The sequence below is a fragment of the Aotus nancymaae genome, unplaced genomic scaffold (genome assembly GCF_030222135.1).
Source record: "Aotus nancymaae isolate 86718 unplaced genomic scaffold, 86718_ANA_hifiasm-v0.15.2.pri h1tg000010l, whole genome shotgun sequence".
Lineage (NCBI taxonomy): Eukaryota > Metazoa > Chordata > Mammalia > Primates > Aotidae > Aotus > Aotus nancymaae.
The window spans coordinates 41,671,466-41,697,002 of record NW_026988421.1 but is presented as its reverse complement, the minus strand read 5'-3'; the positions used below and the strand labels follow the sequence as shown (position 1 = coordinate 41,697,002).

At 36.1% G+C, this 25,537-nt stretch overlaps 1 protein-coding gene across 3 annotated transcripts in view; it reads right to left on the bottom strand.

Moving 5' to 3' along the window:
- Positions 1–3,503: 3,503 nt before the first annotated feature.
- The window catches only part of ANKRD22 (ankyrin repeat domain 22), a 221,210-nt gene continuing 199,176 nt past the window's right edge, over positions 3,504–25,537 (bottom strand). Inside the window, exon 7 of one of the 3 annotated variants that reach the window (XM_064374126.1) lies at positions 3,504–3,591. In XM_064374126.1, the coding sequence (XP_064230196.1) occupies positions 3,532–3,591 (60 nt within the window). In that variant the 3' untranslated portion in view covers positions 3,504–3,531. The remainder of the gene's footprint in view (positions 3,592–25,537) is intronic. The other 2 variants (XM_064374128.1, XM_064374127.1) reach the window with 2 other exon arrangements.

Genomic DNA, 25,537 nt, shown 5'->3' with positions numbered 1-25,537 from the left:
GCCTCAATCCTCAGCCTTTGAGTCGTAACCCCAGAGTACTCTACCCCAAGAATAAGGTTAAAATGGAAATTGATCACTTATTTAGGAGCTGTTGAATCATAAGAATTCCTAATGTACTAAAGTAATCTAGAACTACTAATGCCCTAGCTGTCAGAAGCAAGAGTAAATCCTCTCTGGCAGAAAGTTAAATCATCCAAGATACTAGAAATAATGCTAAAATTTTGATGTGCCACAGAATAGGTCAATATAAATTATATTTTCATGTACTAATGTCATCAATTGCAAAATGAAATTGAAAATATTATGCCATTTTCAATATTATGAAAACATTTAAATACTTAAAAATAAAGATAAATACATTCACACTGGCAGACACAATATTAAGATATCTACTCTTCCCAAATTTATTCATATATTCATAGCAATTCTAATCAAAATCCCCTGGGCTCTTTTTTTTTAACCATAGAAATTGTTATATTCATTCTAAAATTTTTATAAAATTACAGTTACAGTTGCCAAAACAATTTTCCAAAATTTTATAGAATTTACACTACCTAATTGCAAGACTGACCACAAATCTGCATTAACTAACACAATGTGATATTAGCATAAAAAGATGTCTACATACATAGAACAGTACAGAGTTTAGAACTAGACCATACCTATGTAGTCAGTTGATCTTCAACAAAGATGCTTAGGTAATTCCATAGGTTAAAGGATTGTTTTCAGAAATGGACATCATAATGAAAAATAAAGTTGAACTTTAACCTCTACATTACATCATATATAAAATTTAGTTTGAAATGAGTCATAGACTTATGTCTAAAATCTAAAACTATAAAACTTCTAGAAGAAAACAGAGGAGAAAATCTTTCTAACTTCAGGCTAGGCAAACATATCTTAGAAGAAACACAGAAAAACTGAAGACCCTCTCAGAACCCACTCCACTCCCCTGCTACCTCAACCAGAGCAGGTGCTGGTATCGACGGCTGCAAGACCTGAAGATGGATCACATCACAGTTCTCTTTGCAGTCACCCCAGTACCTGCCTGGAGCCCGGTAGCTCCACTGGGTGGCTAGACCCAGAAAAGCAAAAGCAATCATTACAGTTTGGCTCTTAGGAAGCCCCATTCCCAGGGGAAGCAGAAGAATACCACATCAAGGGAGCACCCAGTGGGACAAAGTAATCTGAATAGCAACCCTTGAACCCTAGATATTCCCTGTGACATAGTCTACCCAAATGAGAGGGAACCAGAAAAACAATTCTGGTAATATGACAAAACAAGTTTCTTTAACACCACAAAAGATCATACCAGCTCACCAGCAATGGATCCAAACCAAGATGAAATCTCTGAATTGCCAGAAAAAGAATTCAGAAAGTGTATTATGAAGCTAATTAAGGAGGAACCAGAGAAAGGTGAAATTTAACTTAGAGAAATTACAAACTTTATACAGGATAAGAAAGGAAAATTCTTCAGTGAAATAGCATAAATAAAAATAATCACAACTTATGGAAATCAAGAACACACATAGAGAAATACAAAATGCACTAGAAAGCCTCAGGAATAAAATCGAACAAGCAGAAGAAAGAACTTCAGAACTCGAAAACAAGGCATTTGAATTAACCCAATCCATTAAAGAAAAAGGAAAAAGAATTTTAAAAAATGAACAAAGCCTCCAAGAAGTTTGGGACTATGTTAAACGTCCAAACCTAAGAATAATTGGTGTTCCTGAGGAAGAAGAGAAATCTAAAAGTTTGGAAAACATATTTGAGGGAATAATCAAGGAAAACTTCCCCAGCCTTGCTAGAGATCTAGACATCCAAATACAAGAAGCTCAAAGAACAACTGGGAAGTTCATTGCAAAAAAGATCATCACCCAGGCACATAGTCGTCAGGTTATCTAAAGTCAAGACAAAGGAAAGAATCTTAAGAACTGTGAGGCAAAATATTACATAACCTATAAAGGAAAACCTATCAGATTAATAGCACATTTCTCAGCAGAAACCCTACAAGTTAGAAAGGATTGGAGACCTATTTTTAGCCTCCTTAAACAATTATCAGCTAAGAATTTTGTATCCAGAGAAACTAAGCTTCATAAATGAAGGAAAGATACAGTCTTTTTCAGATAAATGCTGAGAGAATTCATCACTACCAAGCCAGCACTACAAGAACTGCTCAAAGGAGCTCTAAATCTTGAAACAAATCCTTTGAATACACCAAAATAGAACCTCCTTAAAGCATAAATCTCACAGGACTTGTAGAACAATAACACAATGAATTAAAAACAACATATTCAAGCAACGAGTAGCACAATAAATAGAATAGTACCTCACATCTCAATAATAACATTGAATGTAAATAGCCTGAATACTCCACTTAAAAGACAGAATGGCAAAATGGGTAAGAATTCACCAAGTTTCTATTGTCTTCAGGAGACTCACCTAACATATAATGTCTCATAGAAACTTAAGGTAAAGGGGTGGATAAAGATATTCCATGTAAATGGACACCAAAAGCAAGGAGGAATAATGATTCTTATATCAGACAAAACAAGCTTTAAAGCAACAGCAGTTAAAAAAGACAGAGACATTATACAATGATAAAAGGACCATTTCAACAGGAAAATATCACAATTCTAAATATATATGCACCTAACACTGGAGATCCCAAATTTATAAAACAGTTACCACTAGACCTGAAAAATGAGAGAGATGGCAGCATAATAATAGTGGGGAACTTTAATACTCCATTGACAGCACTAGACAGGTCATCAAGACAGAAAGTCACAGAGCAACTAACAGTAGTTGACTGACTGATTTCTGGAGTACAAACACTAGACTTCTTATCTCCAGGTGGAACACTCATGCTTCAGAGCTACCTGTGGGATTCCACTAAGACTTAGCTTCTTCCTCTTCTTTATCCTTCTCCCTTGTTTCTTTATAGATTTTACCTGTGAAACTCCCTCAGCAAATCAGTAGGTAAGAGTCCCTGTCTCAAGCTCTGTTTTCTACAGACCCAACCTAAGGCACTGAGGGAAAATATTTTAAGCCGAGGAAACAATTAAGGCAGTTCTGAAACTTTATCCTGCATCACAGGCTTTCTTACATTCGGCTTTCTTACCAGCTGAGTGTCCTGTCAGCTCATGGGTTACTGAGCACACTTCCCACTTTCAAATTTATGCCTTTGTACATATTCAAGTGTATTGGAGAGTCACTATAAATTGGTGAAACCATAATAAAATCTAAATTTCTAAATCTGACAGTAATAGATTATGGATCATGTGGTTCAGTCTCAGAGAAGTAGTCCAGTTAAAGACCCGATGCAGATTTCAAAATAATAACATACTTTACTTGTATTTTTTCCAAACACCATGAGGGAAAAATAAGTCTCCCACAAAATGTTCTTGACCTGTTTCTGTGCTTTCCTCTTCTTGATCTAATGGCTATGTAGCACAGTTGTTCTTTTCAAAAACGTTTACAAATTGCTTCTCCTGGGATTCCTTTTTGTTCATTTTTTCCTTGTCATATTCTCTAATTCTTCATCATAATACAAACGTTTTGTCCCAGGATAGTAAGGCAGGGTCCCTTATCCTGAAAAGAGATTGAATTGTCTTTATAATTCAGTAGAAAGAGGGGGAGGGATGGTAACATTTGTGAATTAATTATCTTATAAAATTAGTTGCTCAGTTTTTTAAAGACAAGTTGAGATGTGTTGTGACAACATGTGATCACTTAGTAAGTAATTTCACTAAATCCCAACTTGAAACAAATGTATTTATACATGTCCGCTATCTTATCTATGCCATCAAGAGACCTACTTAAGAACCAAATGTTTTAAAAATAAATTACATTTATGCCTAATAGCACCTTGACTTTCAGCATGTGTGTAAGTCATAAAACTACTCTTCCCCCTCGCTCCCATGATGTACCTCACAAAGAGATAACACAGGCCTGCCTCGGCCAGAGAATTTCTAGGATGTCTGGTATGGAATAACAAGGGAAACATAGCAGAATGTGGAAGTCAGGTAGTAGCAGGAGGTCAGATGGCATAGGACCTTATAAACCATTGTTAGAATTTAAATCTTTATATGGAGCAAATCAGAAGTCATTGCAGTGGTTGTAGCACAGAGGGACATGGCTTGACTAATAATATCTTAGATAACACATTGCATTAGAATGGACTGGAGGAGAAACAAGTGAGAGCAGAGAGACCAATTAAGAAAATGTTATGATGGTAATCTACAGGAGACATGGTATGGGAGGCCAAGGTCATAGCAGTGAAGGTATAAAATATAGATGGTTCACAGATCTATTATTAATGCAATGCCCATATGATTTCCTGACTGAAAATGGGATGTGAGAGCAAAAGTAAAGTATAACTGTGAAGTTTTTTTCCTGAGTAACAGGAAGGAAGATTTAATAGAGAAAATGCCAATTTCAAGCCTAGGGAGAAGCAGGAGCTCATTAAAGAGGTGAGAAAGAGCCCAATGCTCTGAGGTCTGATTAGTTCAGGAGAACCTGATAATGAGGACTTCTTAAATGGAGGTGCTGATACCTATAAATTACACTGACAGGAAAGAGGAAGTATCTGAAGTCACCAGATAAACAAAGATCCTCCTTGTACATCCATTTTACTCAAATGGTAAATTATTTAAATTTTTATTTTATTGTGTACATTTATGAACTAAAATATAAAAGTCATGTAAGTGTTGAAGTTAAATCAAGAGAGTCCAAACAGCTTCTCAAATGTGGTGTCCCATCTGAGTGTGTCAGGGTTAAGAAAGCATTCTCCTAAGAATAATGCTTGAAGCAACGTGAAGGACAAGAATTACCTTTTAAGCCCTTTGGTTAAGTTTAAAACTGTCAGAGAGGTTTTCGGCCAAGTAGTTTGGAGCTAAACCCAAGAATCATTTACCATTTCGAAAACAGATTTCCCAGTAGCCTCTTACATTTTTCTTTTTCAGTTGTTAATGGTCACATGCTAGTTTCTTGTGAAATAGAAAATAAAAATGTCAAGGTAAGGAGAGTAAGGATACGAAAATGTCAAGTTAGAGATTAATTATAGTGTGTGCTTCTCTTCGTTGATATTTAGAGATTCCTGAATCAGACAATGCTTTAGGGACTTTGTAACTTCAGATTAGAGGCCTTGACTACTTTTTCTCCATTGTCCATTATCTCAGAAACATCAGTTCTCTCCCCCGCAGTGGCTTTTCCCTTAAAATAGGTAAGAGGACATAGAGGATTCCTGAGGATTCCTTACTCACATTAGAGGGAGATGTCAACACAGGTGTAAGTGATATCTCTGGACATTTCATAAGGTTAGTATATTTTGTTAGTTTTCATGTAAATAATAGTTCCATAAATACTAAAAAAGTGAAATAAATAATTATGAAAACATTTGTGTCCCAAATATCCTGAATTTGTTATATGTCATTTTGTTTTAGTGACAAAAAATTCTTCTAAAAATTCTTCTGAAATTTCATTAGTGAAATGAATATATTGATGTAAAATGTAGAATGTATAATTTTCCAGCAATCTCCAGTTAGTCCGAAGGAGGCAGCTGAATACAGTAAGAGGGGCAATGGTCTGAGTCAGGAAAATTAGTTTTAGTCCTGTGGGAGTAACTAGGTTTCTTCTGTTCTCTGACGAATTACCTGTTCCTAGGACTGTAGAAACCATGATCTTTATTTAGTACTATATTTTGCTACCCAAATTGTCTATATTTTATTATCAGTTTGATACTCTAATTAAAGGCTAGAGCTTATGCCAAAACAAATATTTTATGAGTCATTGATAGGGTTATATAGAGGCTCATGGATATATTCATTGTAGTATCATTTGTTGTATGTCTTCTATTTCTAGAATAATTCAAAAGCTTTTGAGGAAGACATTAATGTTCTTAATGCCTTTTTGAGTGATACAATTTAAGAAAACACAGTAAACAATGGATTTATTTTTATAATCAATGCTTTTTTCTAAATAAGAATGGTAAAATTTATAGGATGTAATCAATTTTATTTGTTAGCATGACTATATCTTATAAGGATATGTACTCTTTAGAACAGAAAGTGTCTCATTTAAGATGTTCTGAAATTGAGAATCAGAGGAAAACACAGAAAAGAAAAAATAAAAAAAATCAAGGCAACTTGCATGGTGTTGCTTATCTATCAATCAATTATCATCATCATTATCTCTATCTTTCTACATACTTACCTATCTATATACCTATCTTTGGCTAACATTCGATGTTAAATGATCCCATTTCATCCTCCATGCACTTATCCCAAATTCCAATATTCACCTCTCTCTAGATTTAATTCATTTTATTGTATTTGTACTGTATACATTCAATATTATAAAGAAAAAGTGGGCCAGTTGTGTTGGCCTGTGCCTGTAATCCCAGCACTTTGGGAGGCCAGGGCAGGCGGATCTCTTGAGGTCAGGAGTTCGGGAGCAGCCTGACCAACATGGTAAAAACCCAGCTCTACTAAAAAATACAAAAAAATTAACTGGGCATGGTGGCACACACACCTGTTATCCCAGCTACTAGGGAGGCTGAGGCACAAGAATGGTTTGAACCCAGGAGACAGAGGTTACAGTAAGCTGAAATAGTGCCACTGCATTCCAGCCTAGGCAACAGAGTGAGATTCCATCTCAAAAAAAAAAAATGTAATATATAAGAATATTTGTATAAACTGAATGAATGTATCTTACCATTCAAAGTAAAAATTCAGTAGTTTAAAAATGATGGGCCTTTCTTACTATAATATTTAAAATATTTTATATGCAAAAATAAATAAAAAATAAAATTCCCATTTATATATTAAAAAGTAAATGTATAAATGAAAGTATATTTAAAAAGCAAAGAAGGATACATAAGTTATAAACACTGATTGCCTCTAGAAAGGGAACAAGGCTTCTTTTCCCTATAGAATTTTTGTGTGTGTGTACAGTAAGAACACTTAGCATGACATCTATCCTTTAAAATTTTTCAGTACACATCATGTTTCTATTAACTACAGGTACTATGTTGTACAGCAGACCTCTAGAGCTTATTCATCTTGCATAACTGAAACTTTATACCCATTGAACAGCAACTCCTAATTCTCCCTCCCTCTAGCAACCGTGTTTCTACTCTGTTTCTATGAGTTTGACTATTTAACATATCTCATATGTGTGGAATCATGCAATAGTTGTTTCTCTGCAACTGGCTTATTTCCCTTAGCATAGTATCCTCCAGGTTACCCATGTTGTTGCATGGGGCAGATTTCCTTGATTTTTGAGGCTGAATAATATTCCACTACTATGTACATACCACATTTTCTTTATCAGTTCATTGGTGGATGGACATTTAGGTTGTTTCTATATTTTGGTTATTGTAAATAATGCAGCAGTGACCAAAAAGTATATATCTCTGAGATTCTGATTTCAATTATTTTGGATATACAGGTTGAGCATCCTTTATGCAAAATGGGTGGGACATGACATGTTTTGAATGTCTAATTTTTTGAGATTTTGGAGTATTTGCATTATACTTACTCATTCTGCATCCCTAATCCCAAAATTCAAATTCCGAAATGCCCCAATAAGAACTTCCTTTGGGTGTCATGTTGGCACTCAAAAAGTTTCAGATTTGGAACATTTCAGATTTTGGAGTTTTGGATTAGGAATGTTCAATCTCTACCAAAAATGGTATATCCACTTTTTTGAGGAATTTTTGGCAATGCCAAAATTAAAAATGCTGGATCATGTGGTAATTCTATTTTTAACTTTTTTGAGGAACCACCAAACTGCTTTCTGTAGTGGCTTTACATTTACACTTTACATCCTCATCAACAGTCTCACTGTAGAATTTGAGAACAATATTTTTTGTTTAAAAATATAATTCGGGAGGCCAAGGTGGGTGGATCACCTGAGGTCAAGAGTTCAAGACCAGCCTGGCCATCATGGTGAAACCCCATCTTTAAAAAAAAAAAAAAAAATATATATATATATATATATATATATATATATATATATATATATAATTCATATTGTGGTTGTGTAATTTCCATTAATTTTTGTAAAATTTTTGTGAGTTCTTGAAAATAATATGTTTGGTAATTGTGGGTACAAGTTGTATGATCGATCATTCTTGCAGTTGTTTTGCTCCAAACTCCTATGTTGCTATTGATTGTTTTTATTGTTAGATTGATGCACTCATTTATGAAGCAGCTGGATTTAAGTGTCTTATAAGCCAAGTATATAATATCTCTAATGGCTTAATAGTCTCTGAAGTTTTAAATGTGAGTTTAATTTGGTTAAATTTATCAAGATAATTGAAATAGTTGTATTGCTACCACCTTCTTATTTGTTGTTTCATTCACCAAAATTTTCTTTGCTATATTTTTTGTTTTATTGGATTTTATAAAATTGAAAACCTTTTTGTTTATTTGTTTTTTCCTCTACTGTACTGAGAATTACAAAGTGCAATGTTCTGTTTTTTAAGGATATCCCTTAAAATGTTTAAAACAATCTGCTTACCCATCCATTTTCCTCATGTACTTTTAAGTTAATATCATTAGCCTCCTCCTAACCTAGATAAGAAATATGCTCTAATTAATCTCTCTTTTTTAAAAAAAAATTTACTTTAAGTTCCAGGACACATGTGCAGAATGTGCAGATTTGTTACATAGGTATACATGTGTCATGGTGGTTTGCTGCATCTATCAACCCATCATCTAGATTCTAAGCCCAGCATGCATTAGCTATTTGTCCTAATGCTCTCCCTCACCTTGCCCCCAGAGGCCAGGGTATATGTTGTTCTACTCCCTGTGCCCATGTGTTCTCATTGTTCAACACCCACTTATGAGTGAGAAGGTGTGTGTGTGTGTGTGTGTGTGTGTGTGTGTGTTTTCCTGTTCCCATGTTAGTTTGCTGAGAATGATAGTTTCCAGCTTCATCCATGTCCCTGCAAAGGACATGATCACATTCTTTTTTATGGCTGCATGGTATTCCATAGTACATATGTACTACGTTTTCTTTATTCAGCCTATCATTGATGGCCATTTGGGTTGGTTCCATGTCTTCACTATTGTAAATAGTGCTGCAATAAACATATGTGTGCATGTGTCTTTATAGTAGAATGATTTATATTCCATTGGGTATATACCCAGTAATGGGATTGTTGGATCAAATAGTATTTCTGGTTCTAGATCCTTGACGAATTGCCACACTGTCTTCTACAATGGTTGAACTACTTTACATTCCCACCAGTGGTGGGATATATATATATTTATATAGAAGAATATATTCTATATATATATATATATGTTTATATAGAATATATATATATATTCACATACAGATTTTGAATCTGGGTGCGCCTATATTGGATGCATGTATACTTAGGATAGTTAGCTCTTCTTGTTGAATCGATCCCCTTATCATTTAAAAAATTATTTATTATACTTTAAGTTCTGGGGTACATGTGCAGATTGTGCAGGTTTATTACATAGGTATACATGTGCCATAGTGGTGGTTTGCTGCATCCATCGCCCCGTCATCTACCTTAGGTATTTCTCCTAATGCTATCCTCCCCAATCCCCTCACCCCCTGCTATTCCTCCCGTAGTCCCCCACCCCTCAGGCCCCAGTGTGTGATGGTCCCCTCCCTGTGTCCATGTGTTCTCACTGTTCAACACCCACTTATGAGTGAGAACGTGTGGTGTTTGGTTTTCTGTTCTTGTGTCAGTTTGCTCAGAATGATGGTTTCCAGTTTTCATCCATGTCCCTACAAAGAACATGAACTCATCCTTTTTTATGGCTGCATGGTATTCTGTGGTGTATATGTGTCACATATACTTTATCCAGTCTATCCTTGATGGGCATTTGGGTTGGTTCCAAGTCTTTGCTATTGTGAACAGTGCCACAATAAACATACGTGTGCGTGTGTCTTTGTAACAGAATGATTTGTAATCCTTTGGGTTTATACCCAGTAATGGGATTGCTGGGTCAAGGTATTTCTATTTCTAGGTCCTTGAGGAATTGCCATACTGTCTTTCACAATGATTGAATTAATTTACGCTTTCACCAACAGTGTAAAAGCATTCCTATTTCTCCACATCCTCTCCAGCATCTATTGTCTTCTGATTTTTTTAATGATCGCCATTCTAACTGGCATGAGGTGATATCTCAATGTGGTTTAGATTTGCATTTCTCTAATGACCAATGATGATAAGTTTTTTTTCCATATGTTTGTTATTGGCTGCATAAATGTCTTTGAGGTGGCTCAAGCCCATAATCCCAGTACTTTGGGAGGCCAAGGTGGGCGGATCACGAGGTCAAGAGATTGAGACCATCCTGGCCAACATGGCGAAACCCCGTCTCTACTAAAAATACAAAAAAAAATTAGCTGGGTGTGGTGGCATGCGCCTGTAGTCCCAGCTACTCAGGAGGCTGAGGCAGGATAATTGCTTGAATCCAGGAGGCAGAGGTTGCAGTGAACCGAGATTGCGCCACTGCACTCCAGCCTGGCGCCTGGCAACAAATCAAGACTCTGTCTCAAAAAAAAAAAAAAAAAAAAAAAAAAAAAAGAAAAGTGTCTGTTCATATTATTTATCTACTTTTTGATGAGGTTGTTTTTTTCTTGTAAATTTGTTTTAAGTTCGCCATAGATTCTGGATATTAGCTCTTTGTCAGATGGGTAGATTGCAAAAATTTTTTCCCATTCTGTTTATTGCTGGTTCACTCTATCAATAGTTTATTTTGCTATGTAGAAGCTCTTAAGTTTAATTATATCCCATTTGTCTATTTTGGCTTTTGTTGCCATTGCTTGTGGTGTTTTAGTCATGAAGTCCTTGCCCATGCCTATGTCCTGAATGGTATTGCCTAGGTTTTCTTCTAGAGTTTTTATGGTGTTAGGCCTCATGTTTAAATCTTTAATCCATCTAGAGTTAATTTTTATGTAAGGTGTAAGGAAGGGATCCAGTTTCAGCTTTCTGCATATGGCTAGCCAGTTTTCACAACACCATTTATTAAATAGGAAATCCTTTTCCCATTGCTTTTGTCAGGTTTATCCGGGATGGTTGTAGTTGTGTGGCATTCTTTCTGAGGCCTCTGTTCTGTTCCATTGGTCTATATATCTGTTTTGGTACCAGTACCATGCTGTTTTGATTACAGTAGCCTTGTAATATAGTTTGAAGTCAGGTAGCGTGATGCCTCCAGCTTTGTTTTTTTTTTTTGCTTAGGATTGTCTTGGCTATGTGGGCTTTCTTTTGGTTCCATATGAAGTTTAAGGTGGCTTTTTCCAATTCTGTGAAGAAAGTCAATGGTAGCTTGATGGGGATAGCATTGAATCTACAAATTACTTTGGGCAGTATGGCCATTTTCATGATATTGATTCTTCCTAACCATGAGCATAGAATGTTTTTCCATCTTTTTGTGTCCTCTCTTATTTCCTTGAGCAGCAGTTTGTAGTTATCCTTGAAGACGTCCTTCATATCCCTTGTTAGTTATAGTCCTAGGTATTTTATTCTCTTAGTAGCAATTGTGAATAGGAGTTCACTCATGATTTGGCTGTCTGTCTATTATTGGTATACAGGAATGCTTGCAGTTTTTACACATTGATTTTCTATCCTGAGACTTTGCTGAAGTTGCTTATCATCTTAAGGAGATTTTGCGCTGAGATGATGGGATTTTCTAAATATACAATCATGTCATCTGCAAACAGGGACAATTTGATGTCCTCTCTTCCTATTCAAATACGCTTTATTTCATCCCTCTTGCCTGATGGCCCTAGCTGGAACTTCCAATACTATGTTGAATAGGAGTGGTGAAAGAGGGCATCCTTGTCTTGTGCCAGTAGGATTGCTCCTGTATAGGGTGTCTGACAACGCCTATTTGCATCAGTTTTCTTGCTTATAAAATGGGAACAATGTTACCTTTGAGGGCTGCCTATGTTGTTGAATAATCAGTAATTTGACTCTGGATTCCTAGAAATGTCATTTCTACCTTCTTCCTTTCTTCAAGTTAAAGTCACACCACATAGGCAGCAGAGCCGAAGCTCTGGGCAGCACAAGTGCGGAGCTCCTCACAGTTGCCCCACTGCTGTCCCAGCCAAAGACTTCAGAAGATTTTCAATTTACATTGTTGAAGAAAGTAGTGATTCCATGTGAGGAATCACTATTTATGGCAGCAAAATTCTTATGAAATGTATTTTTTAAATAATTGGATTTGAAAGTTAAAATTACTTCTTGATACATGTGCTACAGAATAGATATTGTGGTAGCAGGCATGACAAACAAGTTAATCTCATTGAACATCTCCACCAGAGTTTTTGGGGGACCAGGTGCATTGTCAAGAAGCAGTAATATTTTGAAAGAAATCTTTTTGTCTGAGCAGTAGGTCTTAACGGTGGGATTAAAATATTCAGTAAATTATGCTGTAAATAGACATGCTGGCATCCAAGCTTTGTTGTTACTTTTATAGCACACAGGCAGAGCAGATTTAGCATAATTGTTAAGGGCCCTGGGATATTCAAAATGGTAAGTGACCATTTGGTTCAACTTAAAGTCATCAGCTGCATTACCTCCTAATAAAGCCTGTCCTTTGACGCTTTGAAGCCACACATTGACTTCTTTTCTCAAGCTATGAAAGTCCTAGATGGCACTTTGTTCCAACAGAAGGCTTTGTCTACATTGAAAAATCTTGTGTAGTGTAGCCACCTTCAAAAGTTATCTTAGCTAGGTCTTCTGAATAATTTGCTGCAGCTTTTACAGCAGTCCTTGGTATTTCACCTTGCACTTTTATATTGGTACATAATGGATGCACATATTTTGGGGCACATGTGATAATTTGATATATTCATATAATATGTAAAGATCAAATCAGAATAATTGTGGTATCTCTCACCTTAAATATTTATCTTTTATTGATGTTAGAAAAATTCAAATTATTCTCTTCTATTTTGAAATGTACATTAGATTATTGTTAACTGTAGTCTGTTTGATAGATCAGTAGATCTATTAAACACTAGGGCTTATTTCTTTTATCTAACTCTGTACTTGTACCCATTAATCAACCTCTCTTCACCACCTCCTCTACCCTACCCTTCCTGGCCTCTAGTCACCATCAATCTACTCTCTGTCTTCATAAAATGCACTTTTTTTTTTTTTTTTAGCTCCCACATATAGGCGAGAACATACTAAATTTGTCTTTCTGAACCTTGCACTTTTGTGTTATGGCTGGTTTGATGTTTTACGCAGACCACTGAAACTTTTTCCATATAGCCATAAATCTGTTTCACTTTCTTATCATTCATGTCTTCTCTAGGGTAACACTTTTAATTTCCTTCAACATCTTTTCCTTTGCATTCACAACTTGGCTAACTGTTTGTCACAAGAAACCTAGCTTTGGGCCTATCTCAGCTTTCGACATGCTTTCTTCACTAAGCTTATCATTTCTAGTTCTTTATTTAAAATGAGACTTTTCTTTTCACTTGAACAGCTCAGAGGCCATTGCAGCGTCATTAATTGGCCTGATTTCAATATTGTTGCCTCCTAGGAGAGGGAGCAAAATGGGAGAACAGCTGGTTTCATAACCTATGGTTTTCCAGCCTCTTATCCAGACCCAGACTGCTGGTTAAAGTGAAAACAACAGTTCTGATTAAATTTTGATATTTATTAGTTTTCCCTAAGAAGACCCCAGATCCTTCAATACATGGTGTACATGTATTCATAGGAAAGAGAAAGGAGAAAGAAAAAGAAGAGAAGAGAAGACAAGGGTTATAGAAGACAGGAAAGGGAAAAATGAGCAGAATTGAGGACTGCTTATAAAATAATCTAAGCACAGCCATTGCACGTCTTATAAAACTATTTGTATTTTATTTCTATCTTTTGCAGAAATGTCCTCAAGATAATTCAGAATGTTCCTTCAGGTGTTACTAATGTTAGCTCATACTAAAATAAAAAGTAGCATTAAAAATCACAGAGAACAAAAGGTATTAAAATGTCAAACTATTTAAGAAGTCCAAACAATAAGTCTTTTATTTTCCTCTATGCACCCACTTTTATTTACCCAGCAAGTAAAATGTAGTTAATTTCAAAGGTAAAATTTTCTACACAAGATTATCTTATCTTCATCTTCCAGTCAATAGCCCTCAGAAGTGCATGCTGGTTTTTTACCTTAAACTTGAGGAAAAGTCGAAGGTTATGTTAACTGTACCAAGTTGACATTATCCATATTGTACACTTGGGGAACTGAATGTTTTCAAACTGTTGCTCATTGTTCTCCTTTCAGCAGTTTTTGCACATAAGGCAAAAGCTTATAATGCTTTATGTTCAGTGATCTTATAGCCATCCTGAGTTATGCATTATAATAGAAAGTTCACAGGACTGTATTCTAGTTGCAGTCCTGCTACTAGCCAGCTTTATGTGCTTTATGGACAAATCACCTTACTTCTCTGTCTCCACATCACCCTTTGAAACAAGAGGTTTTGGCTAGATAAGTCTAAAGGTACTTTAATTTCTGTCCTAAAATATTTTTATAGGATAATATCATTAAAATTAAATCTGATTTTTCAAGGTGAAATTGCTAAACTGAAAAACATGCAGGGAGACCCAAGCTCTATTTTTCTGGGTGGTAGAAAGCTTCATTTCAAGGGTTTATGTGGGTGCTTCTTGCACATAACAAAACAAAAGCAGGAGAGTTGAGACATGATTAAATAAATTGTTATCTTCTCTATGAAGTATGTGTGCTCTCTGCTTCTTGATCTTGGAGGTGGAATCATTATCTAGTAAACATTAACAGTCTTTTTTTTTTTTCATTTTTAACGAGGGGATTGTGAATAATAGAGGGTAGCGTTAAGAGAAACAGGGAGGAGAAATAGTTATTTTCAACTTAATCTTTAAGTAAATGTTTATACCTTTATGATCTACGTCCATCCTCAGAATATTACTTATATATATGGTGTTTATATTTCCTATGCTCTTTGAATGTGAGAGATGATCTAGTTGGATCCTGGTACCCAAAAGCAAGCAATAAACTTGAGACAAGAATGGAAATTTCCTTTCATTTATAGAACTCACGCCTATAATCCCACCCCTTTGGGAAGCCAAAGTGGGTGGATCACTTGAGGTCAGGAGTTCGACACCAGTCTTGCCAATCATGGCAAAACCCCGTCCCTACTAAAAACACAAAAATTAGCTAGGCGTGGTGGCACACACCTGTAATCCCAGCTACTTGGAAGGCTGAGGCAGGAGAATCATTTGAACTGGGAAGCAGAGATTGCAGTGAGCCGAGATCACACCACTGTACTCCAGCTTGGGCGACAGAGTGAGACTTAGTCTTAAAGAAAAAGAAAAGGTACTTGTTCTTGGGTCATTACTTAGGCTGGAATGTGAGGGAGTGAAAGCAGACTTCATGTTCATGGATGCTTCAAGTGATCCATGCCTTCTACTCACAGAGCCAGGAAGTAATGAACATTAACCTTGATGTCTGAGCTAAAACCAAGATGGAGTTGACCAAAGTGATCAAAGCTATGGGTTAGATTTTCTATAGCTGGGTACAAAGGTGTTTCCAGTGCCCTGAGGCTAAGTAGTCTATGGTTAATCACAGAATCACTTATTAGAATCAACTCCAAATCTTAATTAAGAGACAAGAACATTTACATCCCAAGAGGCTGAGACAAGTGTCCCAGCAGTTGATAAGAGTTTGATTCTTGGCTCAGTACTTTTTGTCTTGAGTTCTGTCTACTATCATTCCCTGACCAAAATCTTGGTGAGCTACTAATTTCATAATGGCAAGTTGTATTTCACCCCATGTTTCATGGTGTAAATTAAAATCAAATATCAGTGGATGCATTTAAAAATTTATTTGGTCATCAATATAAGATACAAGTGGTAAATGGTCTTGACAAACAGCTCTATATGACTTTACAAATTATTCTCCTAAAGAACCTGAAGACTAGCAGATGGGGTTTGTGTTCCTGCTTATTGTTTGATGTTCATATTATGTTATCCTCTTTCATCTTTTAAAAATCAAATAACTGAAGGATTAATAGTAGGTTCTCTTCTCACTGTAAACTTTATAAGATATTGCAACTATTCTTATGGCTTCAGGTGCTAGTTTTATATTGATGACTTCAAAATTTATTTCTTCTGCTCAATCCTCATCCTTTAGTGCCCAGTCTATAGCTTGAATTTCCTTCTCAATGACTCAAATTGAATGATTCACATGTGTTTCAAACCAAACACACTCCATCTAAACCTATCATCTTACTTTTCAGTCATGACCCCTTCAGGGCACCAGTCTCTATAAATGGCACATCACCAATGTGCCCAAGACAGAAACTGATCATTATCCTTGTCTTGGCTACCTCATGAATCTTTGTAGCCAATTAATCATTAAGTTCAGTTGATTCTGTCTGCTAAATGTGTTTTAAACCTGCCATCTTTCTTAAATATCATCATCCTTTTCCAGGTCACTATCATATTTCACCAGGAATCCTGGAAGAACCCTGTTAAGTTTCCCAGAGGCAGTCTTGCCCCTCTGGTCAATTCTCCACACTACCATTAGAATGAGATTTGTAGAAAGTAAATATAATTTTGTCATTCCCTTCTCTGATTAGTACAACTCAGTGGCTTCTTTTGTGCTTAAACTCCAAATTCTAAACATGACCCATAAGGTCCTATGTGATATAGTCTCTATCATTCTAAGTAGTCTCACCTTTGGCACTACCTTGAAAATTAGAGCTTCATTCACATTATCCTTCTTTCAGTCTTTGAAATTATCATTTTTATGCCACTATAGGGGCTTCGTAGATGCCATTTCCTCTACCTGAATTATTTGCCTCCATCAAACTAACTTTGCCAAAATCTTGCTTTCAAGATGTGTCAAATATTTCTTACTCATTCTGCTCATCCAATGTGAATGTGATTTCTTCAAAGTCAGCATTTCCTTAATTGCCAAACTAGTTTATGAATCATCATTGTACTATTTTATAATACAATGCACTTCTCTTTAGTGGCACGTAACACTGTGCAAAGCTATGCTTAAATAAATACAGATGTTTGAAGTTATGGCTAAAGTCAGAATTTTTATTTTGCATCATGTTTTTGTCAAATGTTGTCTTGTTGACTAAATACCATGAATGTAAAAATATAGAGAGGGACTGCAAAGAGGAAAATTAAAGCCAATTTCTTCTGAGAAGGAAGAAAAATAAGGAGAAAGGAATACGTGGCTACTACTAGAGGAGGTAGAAAGTTTATGGAAAAAGCGATATACCTAAAAGAGGAGTTTTAAAACTTTCAGATTGCTATGGAATGTAAACACTCTTCTCAGTCTCCTTACAAATTTTAGTTCATTTTCTGCTTTCATATTACTGCTTTCAGAGTTGGAAGGTTATTGGTTTCATAAGAAGATTGCAGAAGCCAGACACAGTGGCTCATGCCTGTAATCCCAACACTTTCGGAGGCTGAGGCAGGAGGATACCTCGACTGCAGGAGTTTGAGACCAGCCTGGGCAAGATGGTGAGACCCCTTTCTCTATAAAATACCTAATAAGTCTGCTTCCAGTATCCAGTTATATAGTGTTAGTGAAGAAAAGACAAGTGCACCAAACATGTCAAAACAATACAATGGAAGTTATACAAAAAGTAGAGCCAAATAAAATAATGACACAAAGGAGGAATGGCATTTGCTTGGGGAGAACACAGTAGAATCCATAGCAGAAATACTTGAAATTGATCTCAAATAAATAATAGAAGTTGCTCACATGGAAAAATGGGATTAAAATCATTTTAGGACAAGGAAGCGAAAGTGCCAAACTGAAAAGGCGAACAAGAACATAGTGCTCTGTAGAATGTATTAGCAGTTCAATGTAGAGTCATGATTCTCAAACTAGAGATCTCCCAGGAACACACCTAAATATCAGAGACAGGAGCAAGCAATGTGAAACTGAAGGAACAGAGGGAATGAAGGAGGATAATGATGCCAGCGTGGGTAATAGAGTGATGGTGAAGAGGTAGTCATTTCAAACTTAACATGTCCATATCTAACCTCTAGATTTCCCTTTAATAACCTGTCAGTTTCCTAGTCTTTACCAACTCATTAAATGGCAAAATAATAACTTCATTGGGCCAGGTGAGAAATTTGTTCATGTCTAAAATAGCTCATTCTATCTCTTAAATTTATCTAAAATCTGTCTGCACCCAGGCCATCCCTCTAGGCCAACCATTGTTAGTTCTCTGCCTTCGATCTGAGTCTCTGCCTTTGACCTGTGTTTATGTGAACCCCTCTGACACATCTTTCTCATAGTTGCCAGGGCAATCTCTTAACAGGGTAAATAGTTTATCATCATTCCACTCATCTCACATAACTCTTATCCTCATTCTTGATTCTTTAGTAATTGGGCTTACTTTCAGCTCCTCAAACCAGTGTCTTCCAAGCTGAAAGTTTTAAGTTCTGTTCCCTGAAATAATTTCCCTACACTCCTCACCCAGCTAGCACCTTCTCATCCTTCAGTTATCATATTTAAATATTACTTTCTCAAATCATTCTCTATGAAAGCAGTTTGACCTTTTCCTTACTTCTACACTTTAGTCTTATTGTTCGTGTATTCATCACATTGCCCTTATAAAAGTATCTGTGTGCCAACTGTTCAATGTCTGTCGTGAGTCACTATACTGTAAACTCTATAAGGACAGGAAACATATCTGTTTTGGCATGATTTACTCGATATAATGTCTAGAAAACAGTAGCTTCCTGATGAATTGATCCATCAGTGATAAAACTTGTGTCACTTGGAGTGCTTATTTACATAAATCCCAGGCCCGATCCCAGGAAATTATGATTCAGCAGGCCTGAAGCTGAGTGAAGGAATCTACAATTTTAACTAGCACTTTAGGTGATTTAGAGACTGGTGACCCACAGAACACTCTAAGAGAAACAAAGAGTTTAAAGTCTGATACCATAATGAAGGCAAAATAATGAGGTTTTGAACTAAGGTGGAGGAATTGAATGGAGGACGTAGCCAGTGAAACAATATCACCTTTAATTCACTAAGAATTAGGAAAGTTACCGCCTACATATTGTGATGTAATGGGTCTCAGAAATACCCTTCAAATTTATTTCCTGTATCTTTTTTCCTGAATTCTTCATTTTTGCTATCACCTCTTTGGAGGTTATTTTTTCTTTTTTATCTGCAGAAGTAAGGCAAAAACCAGTGTATATATCAGATAAAATGCATTCATGTGATTAAACCACAATAGTCATTAATACCCAATAGACCCCAAACCAAAAGCAGAAATTGCCAAAGGCCCAAAGTATATGAATACATGGAGTATGTAAAGGGAGGTAGCATTTGTTCTATGGGAGAGTGAGAGATGCTACAAAACTGGAGAGGATGGGGCAGATTCTCCAAAGGTCACTGTGAACACTGGGATTAGGGGATAAGGAAAATTGAACAAGAGAAAGAAACTCAAAAGATCAACTCTGCTTCTTGTATGGTATCCTAAGAACTGCGGCAGAAGGGAAGACATGCAAGAAAAGAGGATTTGGGGGATGGACTCAGAGATTCATTCAGGGAATAGATGCTTTCCCTCTTCTCTTTCCCTTTTAATATTCTGACATTTGTGTAATATTTTGATGTATAACAGGTAACAAATTGTCAAGTTGGCAATAGATTCACCTCTATAAGAATTGTTTATGAAGCCTTGGATTTAATGACTCAGGTCATTTAGTGGCCACAGTAGGCTTAGATGATAGAGCCCATTTTCCTTCTTGCCATTGTCCATTCCTCACAAGAAGAAACCTCCTTCTCAGTCATGCCATCTTTACTTCAAAACATCTCCACTTATTGAAGTTGAATTGTTTACTTGCAGCAAAACTTCAGTTATAAATGTAATCCCAGATAATTCACCAAAGTTACTGTACTAAATTAGGGCTGATTAAAGAAGAATATCATTTTTAAAGGGCACAGAAAACATGAATAACATAATTTAAACACTAAATTTAAATATGAATACTGAAAAACAACACACTTTGGGCATTAGACCAATGATTCAGAACTATGGTAATTGCTTTCAAAGTAAAACTGTTTATCAAGTTTAAATCAAGTATTTATAAGAGATGACCAAATGTGAAAAATAATACATAAAAATATTAAATTACTTTGTATCATTTGAAAGAGGGCATTCGTATAATGAAGAGAGAAGTGACTTGGTAGTCTTCCCTGACTCTATCAGTAACAAGTTTTGCGAAATTTCACAACTCTGTCAATCTCCTAGAGCCTTAGTTCCTAGTCTATAATACTTGAGGACCTGAGGCAAACCAGATAGTTCTCTTCTATTTAATTCTAGATCTTGCAAAAAGAATGCAAAAAGAAGTTGATGCATTGCTTTCCTTTGAAGTACTCACAGCCTGGTTTGGGAGATCACAGAAAACAAACCACCCCATTTATAATTTTTCTTTTTTCTTAATCACAGTGAATAAATGCATAATCAGTTGTAACTTTTTTTCTATGTCTGCCTCTCTCACCTAATTCTGAGTGCCACAAAAGCAGAAACTATGATTCACTTAGTCCCAGCGATGTGAGCCTGGAAGCTGGAATACCTTAAATGCTTAGTGAATCTCTATATGAATGAGAAAATTAAAAAAGAAAGGAAGGAAGAAAGAGAGAGAGAGAGAAAGAAAAAATAAGAAAGTCTCAAAACAAAAAACAAAAAACCAAGAGTTGTCATGAAATCCAGGAAAAACTGAGTGTGCTCTTCTTGAAACTGACGCTTAATTGTCTCCATGCTCCTGCCTCTTCTGAGTCCCACCAATCCCTCTACAATAATGCATACATGTATGCAAGTATACACACTACAAACAAGGAAGTCTGTCAAGCATTCCATATGCCATGAAGATGAGGGAAAATGTTGGAGGAAGGCTTGGAATCAGCTGAAAGGGGGAAGATGCTGAGGGCATCTGGCCAAGAACTCCCAGGTCATGAGGTGGGCAGAAGAGGCTTTCTCCATAGTTCTCTATATTCCATGGGAGGGAAAATACTCGGTCTCTACTTCTGTAGTGTACAAATAAGGTGAAAATAAAGTAAATAATCAACCAGGCTTAGATTCTTTCAGTACTATGTACCCTCTCCTATTCATTCATAAATTTGAAGTGTTAAGGTCTCTCACTTGCTATGAAACTTCCTGTTGAGATGTCCAAGAGGAAAAAGATCATTAGAACTGGGGCTGCTGGAAAATTCTGATTAGTCATTTAAAGCTGAATTAAGACCTATGGCCCTCTTCAGAGAACTGTAAAAAATCACCTTAAACTTCCTATGGAGCTAAAGGAGAGCCCGCATAGCCAAGACAATCTAAGCAAAAAGAACAAAGCTGGAGGTATCATGCTACCTGACTTCAAACTATACTACAAGGCTACAGTAATCAAAACAGCATGGTACTGGTACCAAAACAGAGATATAGACCAATGGAACAGAACAGAGACCTCAGAGGCAATGCCACACATCTGCAACCATCTGAATTTTGACAAACCTGACAAAAACAAGCAACAGGGAAAGGATTCCCTGTTTAATAAATGGTGTTGGGAAAACTGGCTAGCCATGTGCCGATAACAGAAACTGGACCCCTTCTTGGTACCTTACACTAAAATTAACTCCAGATGGATTAAAGATTTAAACATAAGACCTAACACCATAAAAACTCTAGAAGAAAACCTAGACAAAATCATTCAGGTCATAGGAATAGGCAAGGACTTCATGACTGAAACACCAAAAGCATTGGCAACAAAAGCCAAAATAGACAAATGGGATCTAATTAAACTCCAGAGCTTCTGTACAGCAAAAGAAACAATCATTAGAGTGAACTGGCAACCAACAGAATGGGAAAAAATTTTTGCAATCTACCCATCTGACAAAGGGCTAATATCCAGGATCTACAAAGAACTAAAACAGATTTACAAGAAAAAAACAAACAAACCCATTCAAAAGTGAGTGAAGGACATGAACAGACACCTTTCAAAAGAAGACATATATGAGGCCAACAAACATATGAAAAAATGCTCATCATCACTGGCCATTAGAGAAATGCAAATCAAAACCACATTAAGATACCATCTCACGCCAGTTAGAATGGTGATCACTAAAAAATCTGGAGACAACAGATGCCGGAGAAGATGTGGAGAAATAGGAACACTTTACACTATTGGTGGGAGTGTAAATTAGTTCAACCATTGTGGGAGACAGTGGGGTGGTTCCTCAAGGACCTAGAAATAGAAATTTCATTTGACCCAGAAATCCCATTATTGGGTATATATCCAAAGGATTATACATTGTTCTATTATAAAGACACACACACAAGTATGTTCACTGTGGCACTGTTTACAATAGCAAAGACCTGGAACCAACCCAATGCCCATTGATGATAGACTGGATAAGGAAAATGTGGCACATATACACCATGGAATACTATGCAGCCGTAAAAAATGATGAGTTTGTGTCCTTTGTAGGGACATGGATGAATCTGGAAACCATCATTCTCAGCAAACTGACACAAGAACAGAAAATCAAACACTTCATGTTCTCACTCACAGGCGGGTGCTGAACAATGAGAACACATGGACACAGGGAGGGGAGCATCACATACTGGGGTCTGTTGGGAGGGATTAGGGGGTCAGGGAGGTTGGGAGCAGTAACATGGGGAAAAATGCTAGATATAGATGATGGGGGATGGACGCAGCAAACCGCATTGCCATGTATATACCTATGCAAGAATCCTGCATGATCTGCACATGTATCCCAGAACCTAAAGTACAGTTTTATATATATATATATTTATGTGTGTGTGTGTATATATATAAAGAAAGAAAGATTCCAAAAAAATTTTAAAAAAAAAGATTGAGGCTAAAGGATCTCCTTTACTCCTTCACACTACAATTGCCAAGTCTAAAAACTTGCTATTTCCAAACTTTCTGCATTTCTTTAGACATTGAAATTGAGTTGTCAGGTACTGAGGGAAAGGAGAAGAAGAAAGAGGGGTTTCTGAGGAAGTTAAAATATGTTTTTATCTCAGACACACACAACTTTTAAGAATGCAAATGACGAAATGTAAAATTGTGTGGTTCCTTTAGAAAAACAGTTCAGCAGTTTCCTAAAAAGTTAAACACACACTTATCATATGACCCAGAAATTTTACTCCTACATATTTACTCAAAAAAATGAAAGCATATATCATTCCAAAGACCTGTACACAGCCTTAATTCTAATAGCAAAAAAAAACAAAAAAACAAAAAAACAAACAAAAAAAAAACACTGTAAACAAAGTATCAGAGTTAAATATATAGATCTGTGGCATATTCACACAGCAAATACTACTCAGCAGTATAAAACAACAAACCATTGGTACATGCAACAACACGGATGAATCTCATAGCTACAATGGTAAATGAAAAAGAATACATACTGTATGATTTGTATTGATTATAGGAAAAGAATCCATATCAATAGAAATCAGGTTACTGTTTGCCTGGAGAAGGGGATGGAGAAAGATTGACTACAAAGGAGGAGCATGAGGAAACTTTCTGGGTAGATAACAATGTTCTAGAACTTTACTGGCTGGTGGTTACATGGATACGGAGGTTGTCAAACTCATTAAGTGTTCACTTAAATGGTGTGAATTTTATTGTATATAAGTTAGACCTCAATAAAATTAATTTTAACAAAATTTAATTTACTCTGAAGCTGAAGTTTTGTGGTATCCTTTATGGGTGTCAGAAGTGAAAAGAAAGTACTAGATCCACATAGTTAATCACCACCTACCAGCTCTCCCCAACTCTAATCACCTATATAAATCCCAGGGAGAAATTGGTGATTAAAATATATAACGCTGAAGTCAAAATGAGAGGAATTGGAGCATAGAGTATGCTATATAGAAAGTAAATTAGGAATATATTTATTTAAACAAAAATAGTACTGACATAAATTTTAGAAGATTGATCAAAGCATCAATCTGAAAGTTGTTTAATAATCTAGCAGGGGCCAGGCATCACTGCTCATGCCTGTAATCCCAGCACTTTGGGAGGCCAAAGGGGACAGATCACTTGAGGCCCGGAGTTGGAGACCAGCCTGGCCAACATGGTGAAACACCATCTCTACTAAAAAATACAAAAATTAGCCAGGTATGGTGGCAGGCACCTGTAATCCCAGCTACTCCAGAGGCCGAGGTGGGAGAATCGCTTGAACCCAGGAATCGGAGGTTGCAGTGAGCCAAGATCATGCCACTACACTCCAAACTGGGCAACAGAGCGAGACCTCATCTCAAAAAGATAAAAACACTAATCATTATCATCATCATCATTCAGTAGGAAGAAGGCTAATGTTACACATCTTCATGCAGTAAGGAAAACTTAATAGCTGGGACTGAGATGGGAGGTTCATCTGAGCCCAGGGAGGTTGAGGCTGCAGTGAGCAGTGATTACAACACCACATTTGCATGCCAGTCTGGGTGACAGAGTGAGATCCTGTTGAAAGAAAGAAAGGAAGAAAGGAAAGAAGGAAGGAAGTACAGAAAGAAAGAAAGAGGAAAAAAGAAACAGAAAGAAAGAGGAAGAAAGAGAGAAAGAGAGAAAGAAAGAAAGAAAAAGAAAGGAAGGAAGGAAGGCAAATCTTAATAGTGGTCATAATAATTTTCATTAGTTGTATGCTTATTATATGCCAGGCACTTTACATACAGTCTCACTGAATTCTTAATACTTTGCAGTAGGTATTAACACTCTTATTTTAGAGTTGAAGAAGCATATTTATAGTGATTAAGTAACTTGCCAAGGATCCTACAAATAGTAAATAACAGAACCAAGATTAGATCCCAAAATGACAGTTGGATATATGGTAATGAAGTTTAGGAGAAATATTGGGTTAGAGATAATGTTAGTCATTTCTGTACCAATTAAATGGGCTGGACAAAGAAAGGATGAGAAGAATGAGGAAACCAACAAGATGGTGACAGGATGTTACAATGTTGGACCTGAATACACATATAATACATATATGTAGCAAATATGTATTATATATGTATATTATATACAAAATATACAAATAGTAGATGTGTATTATATGCATATATATACTAAATATGTATTACATATATGTATTATATATACAAAATATACTACACACAAAGTTATTTAATTATTATTTATTTTCTCTTTAAAGAAAAGGGCATTCTGCATCTGGGAATTGTGGAGAGAGTGCTGCTATGGGGCTTACTTGGATTTCCAGTCCCCACCCTTCTATTAACTATGAACAATCTTTAGCAAAGCTCTTTGTAACAGAGCTCCTTCCTTTCTAATGGCTTAGCACCTGTAATTCTTTATTTCCAAATAGCCACAAATTTCTCTTAAATTTCTATTTTATCTCTTTATAATATAAACGTATTCTAAAAAGAAAATAGTTACACAATAACTATTGTATTATTGCTTAATCACATCTTTTCAATGTGAAGAAAACAAAGAAAGAAACTACCAATTTTATACTACTTGAATGATTTTCCCAGAAGAACTGAG